Genomic DNA, 13,093 nt, shown 5'->3' with positions numbered 1-13,093 from the left:
AGGCAAGTCTAATGTTTAAGAAGGTAATCAAGTGAATTGTTAATACTTGTCAAGATAAATGGTTTTTACAAGGCTAGAATCAGTGCATCTTTAAAATGCATTTCATGCTGAATCTTTCATATGAATTTATGACCCAGTTTTTAGCCATTGTTTTAGGACTTAATTTGACTAGTGTTTCAAAAGTATTAGAAACATTTAAATGACAAAGGGGCTTCAGTATTTATCCATAGCAGCAGAATAAAAAATTTGTACCAGAAGAATTAAGAAGTACCCGTTGCTGTCAAGTCAATTCCAACTCATAGTGACCCTGTAGGACAGAGTAGAACTGCCCCATTGGTTTCCAAGGCTATAATCTTTCTCCCAAGGAGTGGCTGGTGGGTTCAAACTGCCAACCTTTTGGTTAGCAGCTGAGCGCTTAACCATTGTGCCACCAGAGCTCCTAAAAGGTCTCTAGGTGGTGCAGATGGTTTGCACTCAATTTGTTGTTAGGTGCTGTCAGGTCGGTTCCGACTCATAGCGACCCTGTGTATTAACAGAACGAAACATTGCCCAGTCCTGTGCCATCCTCACAATAGTAGGATTCTTTAAGCCCGTTGTTGCAGCCACTGTGTCAGTCCATCTCGAGGGTGTTCCTCTTTTCTCTGACACTCTACTTTGCCAGGCATGGTGTCCTTCTTCAGGGATTGGTTCTCCCTGATAACATGTCCAAAGTAAGCAAGATGACGTCTTGCCATCTTCACTTCTGCGGAGCATTCTGGCGGTACTTCTTCCTAGACAGATTTGTTCATTCTTCTGGCAGTGCGTGGTATATTCATTATTTTTGCCAATACCACAATTCATATATGTCAATTCTTCAATCTTACCTTGTTCATTTTTTAGCTTTTGCATGTATATGAGGTGATTGAAAATACTATGGCTTGGGTCAGCTGCACCTTAGTCCTCAAAGTGCCATCGTTGCTTTTTAACACTTTAAAGAGGTCCTTTGCAGCACATTTGCCCAATGCAAGGCATAGTTTGATTTCTTAACTGCTATTTCCATGGGTATTGATTGTAAATCCAAGTAAAATTAAATCCTTGACAAGTTCAGTATTTTCTCCGTTAATCATGATGTTGTTTATTGGTCCAGTTGTGAGGACTTTGTTTTCTTTATGTTGAGGTGCAGTCCATACTGAAGACTGTAGTCTTTGATCTTCATCAGTGAGTGCTTCAAGTTCTCTTCACTTTTGGCAAGCGAGATTGTGTCATCTGCATATCACAAGTTGTTAGAGTCTTCCTCCAGTCCGAATGTGGTGTTCTTCATGTAGTCCAGCTTCTAGAATTATTTGCATGTTTGATCAATTTCAGACTGCAGTAGTTGGTAAAATCTTCAGTTTCTTCATCTTTGGCATTAGTGGTTGACAAGCTCATTTACTAATCTGAAGATGGCGGTTCAGACCCACCCGGTACTGCAGAAGAAAGGCCTAGCGATCTGCTTCTGTTAAGATTACAGCCAAGAAACACCCTGTGGAGCTGTTCTACTCTTAACACGTGGGATCCCTGTGAGTCGGAATTGACTCAACCGCAATGGATATACTAGAAGAATTATTTTCTTTTCAAAGAAAAACTGTTGGTAGCTAAGTGAGTAATAAGCTGGGGAAAGTAGAGAATTTTATTCACTTTGAAACTTATTTTTTCTTTAACCTTTATTTTTTCTGGAAAGCACTAAATCACTTAGAAGCCTTTCACAGCCGTTAGAGAGATACATATTTTCTATTTTAATTTTTCCTGAGTTAAGTGGTATTTATGTACTCTTTTTAAGATTTCTTCCTTCCAGGACTTTTTTGTAGCCCCACCCTTTTCAGAACAGAATGAGTACAAGTTATAATTGTACATACACAAAGCTTAAAATAGTCAAATATTCTACAAGCCCCATGATATAAAACACCCCCCAAGTAACCGTTTTCAACTCTTAATGGATTCTTTTTAATATTCATCTCCATGTTTCTAAATAACGTGCCTGTGTTTTAATTTCTTGATTTTTTTCAGTTAGAGGTATTTTTCTGTTAGTTTCCTGCTGTAGGAAGTACCCTTTCTTCCCACCCTCACCTTCACACTCACACACCCTCTTCCCATTCCCTCATTCTCCCTATGGAATTGTTTTGTAATTTTTAGATCCGAGTTTGTTGGTTTTGACTATGTAAAAGCAATTCTCAGCTAAGTCATGGTGTTGTTAGGTGCTGCCCGGTTGGTTCCAACTCATAGCAACCCTGTGTACAACAGAACGAAACACTGCCCGGTCCTGTGCCATCCTCACAGTGGTTGCTATGTTTGAGCCCATGTTGCTGTGTTGCAGCTACTGTGTCAGTCCATCTGAGAGTCTTCCTCTTTTTCACTCTCCCTTTACTTTACCGAGCATGATGTCCTGTTCCAGGTACTGGTCCTTCGTGATACCATCTGACGTATGTGAGACTAAATTTCACCATCCTTGCTTCTAAGGAGCATTCTGGCTGTACTTCTTCCAAGACAAATTTGTTTGTTCTTCTGGCTGTCCGTGGTATTTGCAGCATCCTTCACCGGCACTGTAATTCAAAGGCGTCAATTCTTCTTCTGTCTTCCTTATTCATTGTCCAGGTTTCGCATGTAGTATGCTATAACTACTTTTATTTTCCTTCTCAACTCTGTTTTCTCTGGATTTATTTATTGTTTATTTACTTAATTTTCTGTATACTTATCACTAAGTTCAGACTCTCTTTTGGATGTTTAAATCACTTATTATGATCAGTGATATACATTTCATCTTCTTGGATTATGATCAAAAAACACCCCATTGCAGTTGAATTGATTCTGACTCAGGGCAACCCCATGTGTTACAGAGTAGAACTGTTCCATAGGGTTTTCTTGGTTGTAATCTTTATGGAAGCATGACGCCTCTGGATGAGTTCAAACCGACAACCTTTTAGGTTAATAGTTGAGCACAAACTGTGCCACCCAGGAACCTTTGGTATATGACAGTTATCCTGAAATATTCACCATCTTTGTCCTGGGGCTTTCATTTTCTTCATTCCTGTGTTGGATCTCTGTGTCCTATATATCATGTCATCATCTTTCATGGTTACTTCCTATTTTAATAAAGCACATCCTTTAAGCTTCCCAAGAAAGGAAGGTAAACTTTTGAAAACTGGCAGTGTCTTAAAATTTCTTTAATCTCATTTTCTTTGATTTCTTCTAATTTTCTTTCTCATTTTCTTTTTTTTTTTTTTGTTGGAGGTTTTCTCAGTTTTTTATTACAAGTATATTGAATTACTTTTTTAAGTATATTTTTAATTTCCTGGAGCTTTTGCTCTTTGAATGTTCCTTTTTGTAGCATTCTATTTTTTTTTATGGACAGCAGTTATCTTTTATTGTCTAAAGTTTATTAATGATAATTTTTAAGTTAGTTAAAAGTTTTCCTCTCTTTTTATAGCCGCTGTTTCTTTAGTTGCTTTTTTCCTTATCATTTTAGTGTCAGTAGATCTTCATGTTAATTCCTTTCTGATGCCTGATCATTTTTGGTGTTCTTCTCATATTCAAGAATGGGACACTAAAAAAGCAGATGGGAGCATTATTCATAATAGCCAAAAAATAGAAACAACCCAAATGACCATCAGGTGATGAATGTGTAAACAAAATGTGTGTATCCATTAAGGGAATATGCAGTCATGAAAAGGAATAAAATTCATATACATGCTATAACATGGATGAATCTTGAAAACATACATGTTAAGTGAAAGGAACTAGACACAGAAGGACAAATACTGTCTGATTCCATGTACATGAATTGTCTAGAATAGGCAAATCCATAAAGACAGACAGTAGCTTACTGGTTGCCAGGGGATGAGCTTAGTGGGGAATCAGAACTAACTGCTAGTAGGTACAGGGTCACAGCTTCATTTGGGGGGGGATTGAAATGCTCTGGAGTGAGTGAGTAGTGATGGTTGCACAATGGTGTATTTACTGAAAACCACTGAATTGTGTACTTTAAAAGGATGCATTTTATGATGTGTGAAGTGTATCAGTAAAAAGTGTTATTAAAAAAAAATAAATTTGAATACCAATAGATTAAAAGAGTTGCTTAGGAAAACAGATAAAACTCTCAAATAATTTTACAAAAACAATCTTTTTTGATTGTACTGTGGAAGTCAAACGTGATCAGAACGATGCCAAAACATGGTAAAATGCAACGTTAGTTTTGTTCTTTATGTTATGATTTCATACTTAGCTGCAGTTATAATCTTTTTTTAAATACAAGATGTATAGACTTCTTGATGATTGGCATTTCATTCAGGAACCCAGTTACCACCTTTATGTCATTATCTTTAGGTTTTTTGGTTTTTTCTCTTAGTGAGGTCAGTTTCCCCAGAGAACAATCTTCAAATATTTTACCTGGAAAGTACAGGCTTTTCTGGGAACCAAGTGTGGGGAGAGGGCTGAGGTGGAGAGTGAAGGGTAGAGGGGAGGGTCCCAGCATTCGGTATATGCACGTTAACTTAATTCCCTTATTTTCAGTAGTACAGTATCCCTGCCCTGCTTACTGTTCCCAAGACCAGACCCTGTTTTATCCTCTCTAGAGACTAAATCTGTTGGTTTTGCCAGGATAAGGGAGGGGCACTCTCCCTTCACCCTTCCTTGCAGGGGTAGACATCAGATTGCTTCCTGGTCGGAGTTCAGCTTCTTAGGCTTGCTAAGTTAGTTCCAACTCATCCATCTGCTTTCCTGCTTCCAAAATTTTGCTCCTCTTGTCTCTTCTTTTCTATTCTTTGTCCTAATGGGTTAGTCTTGTTTTTAAAAATCTCTTTGGTGTTTTTGTGGGTTTACAAGAGGAATTAAAGGAAATGCATGCGTTCAATCTACTATTCTTTACCTTGATGTTTTACATTTTTATTTTTTTAACCATTAGTTTAAATGACCTTGTTTTAGAGTTTTTAATTAATACAGAAAAGGCACCTGGGTGGCCCGAGTGGTTTGCGATCAACTGCTAACCTAAAGATTGGCGATTCGAACCCACCAACAGGCTTTACTGTAGAAAGTCCTGGTAAATTGCTTCTGTAAAGATTATAGCCAAGAAAACCCTTTGGAACAGTTCTACTCTGTAACACATGAGTCATGAGTCGGGCAGATTCATTGGCAGCTGGCAGCAGCAACAACAGTTTATACAAGCCGACAATTATTGGCATTATTATTAAAGTATACCTTGCTTAATTTTAATTTTTATTCTAATAAGCTGTGGACTGTGGCATCAACCACAACCCTGGACCAAGGGTCATCACCATCGTTCTCATGTAACTTAGCTTAATAATATTCACTTTGTCAGTGGAATGCTGTAGTGGGTATTGGATCTTTTTACAGAAGTTTTGTTGTTATCCTGTTTAAAACATGAAATGTAGTGTTGGACTCTCTAGTTATTATGTCTAAGTGCTGGTGAAATATAATGACATTATGCTGAATTATTCGTCAGCACAAAAGGCAAACGAGAGCGATTTCAACTTTTAGAAATATTAATCTTTTCTATACTGATGTGACTGATGGAAGAAAGACTTGTTTTTCAATCCTTGTTTGTTAACACACAGAAGAATATTAATGACATAAGTGTGCACTATTTTGGCAGTGACCAATTTTTTTCATTCAGTTTTGGCAGATTCTCTTTTTGTAGACTTGCTGTCTCTATCTGTGATCCTCTGCTGTTACCTCTGTGTTAATAATGCAAACAATTTGGTGGACAAAGGTACTAGATAATCGATAAAAGGAGCAGTAACCCAAGAACATAATTGATCGTGAACATATATGCATATAATAGCATAATCTCAAAATATACAAACCCAACAATTGATATAACAATTGCTTAGATGATGATAGCTACTATAGCTAGTATTCAGTAATACAGTTCATTAAGATGAGAAAAATAGAGGAATGAAAAATTGGAAGAGACATTTCTGATCATTTGCAGGTGGTATAACTTCTACTTAGAAACCCCAATAGAATCAGTAGTTGGGTACAAGATTGATGTGCAAAAAGATCAATGGCGTCCCTTTACACCAGCAGTAACCAACCAGAAAATACAAACGAAATGCTGAATTATAATTGTAAACAAAATTATAAGCCTGTTAGGAGTTAACAAAGAATGCATGAGACATTTATGGAGAACACTATAAAACTCTAGAAGGACATGAAATTGAGTAACTGAAGAAGAGTGCCTTTTTTTTTTTTTTTTTTTTTAGGTTTCACAAGTTTATTTTTTTTATTTTTTATTTTTTTATTGTACTTCAGGTGAAGGCTTACAGAACAAATAGTTTCTCATGAAACAGTAGTACACATACTGTTTTATGACATTGGTTAACAACCCCACGACATGTCAAGCCTCTTAACTTCTCAACCTTTTTTTTTTTTTGGTGAAAATACACATAGCCAAAGATACACCATTTCAAAAATTTCTACATGCACAGTTCGGTGACACTGACTACCCTAGAAGAGTGCCATATTCATGGTAACACAAGTTCACATTGTAAAGATGTGACTCCTTTCTGAATTAATCTATAAATTTGGTGTAGTTGTAATTAAAAACTCCTCCAGCAGGATTTTTTTGAGGAGATTGATAAATTTATTTGAAAATTTGTATAGAAGAATAAAACCTATTAATAAAGTCACTTTGAAAAGAAAGCTTAAGGGTGGGAGGATATGCACTCACCTCGTTAAATAGAAAGATATATTTCAAAGCCATAGTAATAGTCACACTATGAGTGGCACAGCAACAAGCAGATAATCCAGTAAGGTGGGATAGAGACCCTTTGGCTCCTGAAACTTTACTGCTCCCTGCTCCCAAACTTTTCTGAGTTTTGGGCTTTGGCAAAGCATTGGGAGATGGGTGGAGATGGAACCTGGTATAAGATAAATACGATATCATAAATGAGTGGGGAAAGGATAGATTGATTGATGGTGTTGGGAAAAAATTAGGATAGATCCCTACCTTACAGCATATAGGCTTTGATTAAACATACATTTGAATGATAAAACTCTGTAAGCTAATAGAAGAAAATATCAGAAAATACATGTCAATTTAGATGATTAAGGGTATAGTAAAAACATTAACCACAAACTTAGATATTAATGGATTTACTCTGTCAAAGTTAATAATTAAGGTGAAGGACCCCATAGTTAACATAGGAAGAGAATTAAAACATCCCCAAACTGATAAGAGGTCAATAGCTAGAATATACAAAGAACTTATTGTACATCACCAGAAAAGTACAAGAAGTCAATAGAAGATGGACAGAGAATACAAAGGCAGTTCACAGAAGGGAAAACCTAGATGGTAAATAAGCACATGAAACAACCAAAAAAATACAAACCCATTGCCATCAAATTGATTCCAATTTATAGCAGCCCTATAGGACAGAGTAGAACCGCCCCATAGGGTTTCTAAGGAGCGCCTGGTGAATTTGAACTGCTGACCTTTTGGTTAGCAGCCATAGCACTTAACCACTGTGCCACCAGGGTTTCCAAGTATATGAAGTGTTACTCATACTAAGAACAAAATAAAACAGCAATTAGAGTGGTGAACAATACCAAATATATTATTTGAGGAAATGGGAACTCTCATAACACTGCTGATGGGAATGTAGACCAATATATTCATTTTGGAGAACAGTCTACCAAAGTGGAAATTGTGACCCATTGCGATCCAGCAAAACCTCACTCCTGGGTATACTCACCAGAAGAACATAGGCACAGGTCCGTTCATAAGGAATCTGTCTGTCTTAAGATGTTATTTATAGGAGTGTTGTGGGGTTGGAACCAGTTAGGAGAATGGATGAGTAAAATTGCAGTTTCATACTAGGGAATACTATGCAGCAGTCAATAGCAAAAGATTTTTAAAATGTTGAGTAAAAAAATGAAAGATTTATAGCACAATACCATTTTTGTAAGTTATGCACATACATGCAAACAACACTGGACTTTTCGATGACACTAATACCAAACACAGTAGAATTGGGTGCCTGGGGTAGAAGTTACAGTGGGAGTGGGAATCTGGGATACAGGGAAAGAAAAAAACAAACGAGAGGGGCCTTGCATAGACTTATAATAGTGCATTGTGAACTAAAAATTTTGGTGGACTCTCTACCTGAAATCAAAAAGGGAAAGGAAAAATAGAGCAAGTCATTTTTTTTTAGAAAAAATGGAAACCTAAAATGATTTATTTACACATTTGAGAAGGGGTAGTCATCTTTATTTCTTAGAGGGTCCTCAAGGGTACTTTTCTGAGATTTGGACTTTGGCAAAGGATTGGGAGATGGGTGCAGAGAGTTTTAGAAGCTGTCAGGGTGATATGTTTGTGAGGAAACCCAAGGGTTTGCAACAAATCTAGGTAGTTTTGGACTTGTGAGATACTCTGGTTGGAAAGAATTCCACCAGTGCTGTTCAACAGTACTTTATGCAGTGATGGAAATGCTGCTTTATATCTGCAGCATATAGCATAATAACCACAGATAACTGTTGAGGACTTGAAATGTGGCTAGTGTGACTGGGTAACTGAATTATTAAAATTTTAATTGGCTTTAAATTTAAATAGCTACATGTGGTTAATGGCTGCTGAATCAAACAGGGCAGTTCTAGCCAATTTCGTTAGACTGCTGCAGATTAATCACCTGGGATTCTAGGTTCTAGTTGAGGTTGCTTGCTTTGGAAAATTTTGCTCTTTAGTATTACTTCCTAGCATGTTTTTGCTTTCTTACTTGCTTTCTTGCTTTGTATAGGTGGCACAGGAATGGATCAGTTCTCCAAATAAAGATAATTTCTATCAATTGCATGTACGGAAATTTCCTGCTGATTATACAAAATACTGGGAATTTGTGGGTAAGTTCTTTCTTAGGTAACTTGGAATATATGATAACGGTAATTGAAGATTTCTGCTTAAGAGGAGACATCATTATTTGAATTTTCTGGGTATAGGTATCCTAAGCTGAATTTGCAACTTCTTAACAAAGAATATGTTTAAATTCTTAATTATTGATGGTAATTACTGGGACAGTTATGAACATAAAATTCATATTTTTTCTCCTGCTCTGTAATTAGAATACCACTGCCAGAAGTGTCAGTGGAAGCTAGAAATGGGATAGAGAATGAGCGAAGGAACGTAGTAGATACATAGCAGTAACAGTTTATAGGTTAAGCATAGAAGAGTATTCCGAGTAAGTCTACCTAGCATCTACTTGTTTCATGATAAGTCTAAAACACATTATCACTTTTATGTATACTGGTTTAGATAAACAATTCAGAAGTCTTTATAATAAAAAGCTTAAGTCTTCTTTTTGACCTCTTTTTGACTTCTTAGATCAACTTAAAGTATATGTATTTTTTTGAGGGGGAAGTATACTGCATGTTCGTTGTAGAACATTTAGGTAATATCAGCCAGCAGTAAAATTAGCATTGTCCACTGTTCCCATGATTCAGAGATAATCCCATTAACATTTTGGTGTATATCTGCACTGTCAGGGTCCCCTCTGTCAAGTCCCACCCTCATCCCCGATTGTATCAAACCAGTCCAGGGAAGCTGCTCCTTTTCCACCTTGGGTTCCCCAGTTCCATTCACCCATCTTTCCTGTTCCCTCCTGCCTTCTTGTCCTTGCCCCTGGACTAGTGTGCCCCTTTGGTTTCATTTTGTCCTATGGGTCTTTCTTATCTTTCGCTAAAAGGTGAACCTCTGGAGTGACTTCAGTACTGAGCTAAAAGGGTATCCGGGGACCATACTCTCAAGGTCTCTCTAGTTTCTTGTCAGGCCAGTAAGTCTGGTCTTTTTTTGAGTTAGAATTGTGTTCTACATTTTTATCCAGCTCTGTCTGGAACCCTCTATTGTGATCCCTGTCAGAGCATTCAGTGGTGGTAGTCACTGTGGTGGTATAACCATCTAGTTATACTGGATTCAGTCTGGTGGATGCCTTGGTAGTTGTGGTCTATTAGTCCTTTGGACTAATTGGAAAGGGCTGTTTTTAAGGTAGCAGAAAAAGCAATACAAACACATAGGGCAAGGTCCAGGAGGGGTCTCAACACAGAGCTTTTCAAGTCCTTAGGGAAAAGTGCTTACCCTCCAGAGAGCAGATGTTCATTCTCACCACCCAGGAAGCTCCACTGAGCCTTCGTCTTCCAAAGCCTTTATTGGCCTCACCATGTGGCTATGATAGATTACATCATGCCTCCTAAGGTTTAGTCAGCCTTGTGCCCCCAGGTGGTCACTCTTGGTCTGATCAGCCCCCACGCATTGGCCTGAGGCATGGTCTGGCTCTCAGGAACCAGGACCAAAGGCCAAATTGTTTAGTGCAAGGGGGTTCCACACCTTGCAGTATCCTACTGTCAGTCTTTGTACTTACCTTTGAGAATTTTGTGTGTGTATGAGAGGTGAGATAATTTTACCTATTTTGTGACTTTTTTCATTCATTGAGTGGCTTTTTTTTTTAAAATAATAGTGTGTTTTTGGTGAAAGTTTACACAGCAAATTAGGTTCCCATTTAACAGTTTCTACACAAATTGTTCAGTGACGTTAGTTACATTTTTTACAATGTGTCAACATTCTCATTATTTCCATTCTGGTTGTTCTCTTCCAGTACTCTAGTTTCCCTGCCCTGTTACCTTCTCATCTTTGCTTTAGAGTAACTGTTGACTGTTTGGTCTCATATAAATGATATTTTAAAGGAGTGTAATACTCACGGGTAATATTCTTTATTTTACGAGCCAGTCTGTTATTTAGCTAAAAAGTGACCTCGGGATAGTTTTGGTTCAAGGTTTAAAGGGTATCTCAGGGCAGCAGTCTCAGGAAGTCTTCTAGTATCAACTGTTCCAGTTAAGTCTGGACTTTTGGAGAATTTGAATTCTTTTCCACATTTTTCTTCTATTCTATGAGGATCCATCTTTTTTGGCCCTGATCAGAATGGTTGGTAGTGGTCGCCAGGCACCATCTAATTCTTCTGGTCTCGGGATAGATGAGGCCATGGTTTGCGTAGACTATTAGTCCTGCAGACTAGTTACATCTCTGAGTCTTTGCTTTTCTTCTTTCTCTTTTGCTCCTAATGAGTAGAGACCAATAGTTATATCTTAGATGGCCGCTTGCAAGCTTTTAAGACCCCAAACACTACTTCACCAAACTAGGATGCAGAACATAAGCCTTCAGACCCAGAAAACCTATCCCACAAGGTATTTGGTTGTCTAAGAAATATCTGTAACTGTGCCTCCTGTATACTTTATTATGTGTATGAATACTGTATTTTTATGCAAATAATGCATGCCTCCTACTTTGTTTGCCAACTGCACCCTCCCCCCGTGAGGTACTCTCGTAAGTACTGCTATGCCAGTTTTTTTTTTTTTTAACATATTGCTGTAAAAAAATTAGCGTAATGCTCTTACAAAAATACCTTGGGAGGGTGCAGTTGGCAAACAGACATAGAAGGCACACACTATTTGCATACAAATACAGTATATATACATGTACACACGTACATATATACATATAGATTCATCTGGTGTGCACCCATACATACACACATAGACATGCCTATACACATAATATGCATACGTACATATGTATGTAACAGCACATATATTTTTTGGTTGTTGTTGCAAAATTATATATCTCATAGCATTTACACAAAATGCCGTTTTTTCTTGTGTACTTCTCAGTGATATCACTTACCTTGGTCAGGCTGTGTGCACTTCACCTGCATTTGGTGTTACCTTTCCCATCACCAAAAGTAACAAGTGTGTACTGTCTAGAGAATGATTCCTCCTTTCCCCTCCCTCCATCCCTGGTAACCACCAATGAATGTTGGTTTCTCTACGTGTAGCTACTCTTGTTTTTCATAAAAGTGAGATTATAGAGTATTTGTCCTTTTGTGATTGACTTATTTCACTCAGTATAATGTCCTCCAGATTCATCAACATTCTATTTCAAGAACTCATTATTTATGGCTGTGCAGTAGTACAGGTATCCCCCGCTTTTTGAAAATTCACTTTATGCCACTTTGCTTTTATGAAAGACCTTCGTTAGTATGTTTTCGCTAACCAAAAGAAATCTGAAGAGGATTTTTGCTTTTACGAAAAAAGGCGAAATGAGGAGATAGCGTTCAGCATTTGTTTTGCAGCAAGCCGTTAAAGAGGCAGTGCGCACCCAGAGCATAGAGCCACATAGGGTGGATGAACCCCTGAAACGATTGCCCTGGGATAATCTTTAAACCTTAAGCCAGAAACATCCCCTGAAGTCTTCTTAAAACCAAACAGTAGTTTAGCTTAACTAGTAAAAAATGTCTGCCTCGCACATTGTGTTCTTTTAAGAACTATCTAAATGGGATCAAATAGACAACAGCAACTCAAAAGATTAGACAGGAAACTTAGGGGGCAGTGAGTTTATGTTAATGCAGGAGGAACAACTCAGAAAAGGGGGGTGAGAGTGATTGCATAACTCCAAGAATGTAATCAGTGTCACTAAACTGTACATGTGCAAACTGTTGAATTGCTGTATGTTTTGCTGTATATATTCTCAACAACAACAGAGTTACATAATTGCCACACCGCTGAGAATCATGGCTCAGCCAAGCTGACGCATAACCTTAACCATCACAGCCAGCGGTATTCTTGCCTCACTCCTCGGCGTTCATTACTGCTAGACGTACATTGTTAATGTGCAAAACAGTTGGTTAGTAGATTTTTTTAATTTTTTTTAATTTTTTATATTTTATTGTACTTCAGGTGAAAGCTTACAGAACAAATAGTTTCTCATGAAACAGTAGTACACGTTGTTTTATGACATTGGTTAACAACCCCATAACATATTAACCCTCTAAATTCTCAACTTTTTTTTTTTTGGTGAAAATACACATAGCCAAAGATACACCGTTTCAAAAATTTCTACATACACAGTTTAGTGACATTGACTGCGCTCTTCGAATTGTGCTGTTATTCTCACTTAAGATGAGGGCTTACAGAACAAAATAGTTTCTCATTTAACAGTTACTACAAATGTTGCCCTATGTCAATGGTTAACAATCTCACAACACATCAACACTATCCTTACTCAACCTTGGATTCCCTGTCACCA

General features: G+C 37.5%; 1 protein-coding gene across 9 annotated transcripts in view; it reads left to right on the top strand.

The window, feature by feature from the left end:
• SETX (senataxin) overlaps positions 1 to 13,093 on the top strand; it is an 86,533-nt gene that overhangs the window by 36,374 nt on the left and 37,066 nt on the right. For all 9 annotated transcript variants that reach the window (XM_023730827.1, XM_023730828.1, XM_023730829.1 and 6 more), the window contains one exon: positions 8,766 to 8,865. In XM_023730827.1, the coding sequence (XP_023586595.1) occupies positions 8,766 to 8,865 (100 nt within the window). The remainder of the gene's footprint in view (positions 1 to 8,765; positions 8,866 to 13,093) is intronic.

This window comes from Trichechus manatus, unplaced genomic scaffold (genome assembly GCF_000243295.1).
Source record: "Trichechus manatus latirostris isolate Lorelei unplaced genomic scaffold, TriManLat1.0 scaffold00038, whole genome shotgun sequence".
Classification (NCBI taxonomy): domain Eukaryota; kingdom Metazoa; phylum Chordata; class Mammalia; order Sirenia; family Trichechidae; genus Trichechus; species Trichechus manatus.
The sequence above is the reverse complement of the archived record's forward strand: the minus strand, read 5'-3'. Positions and strand labels throughout refer to the sequence as shown.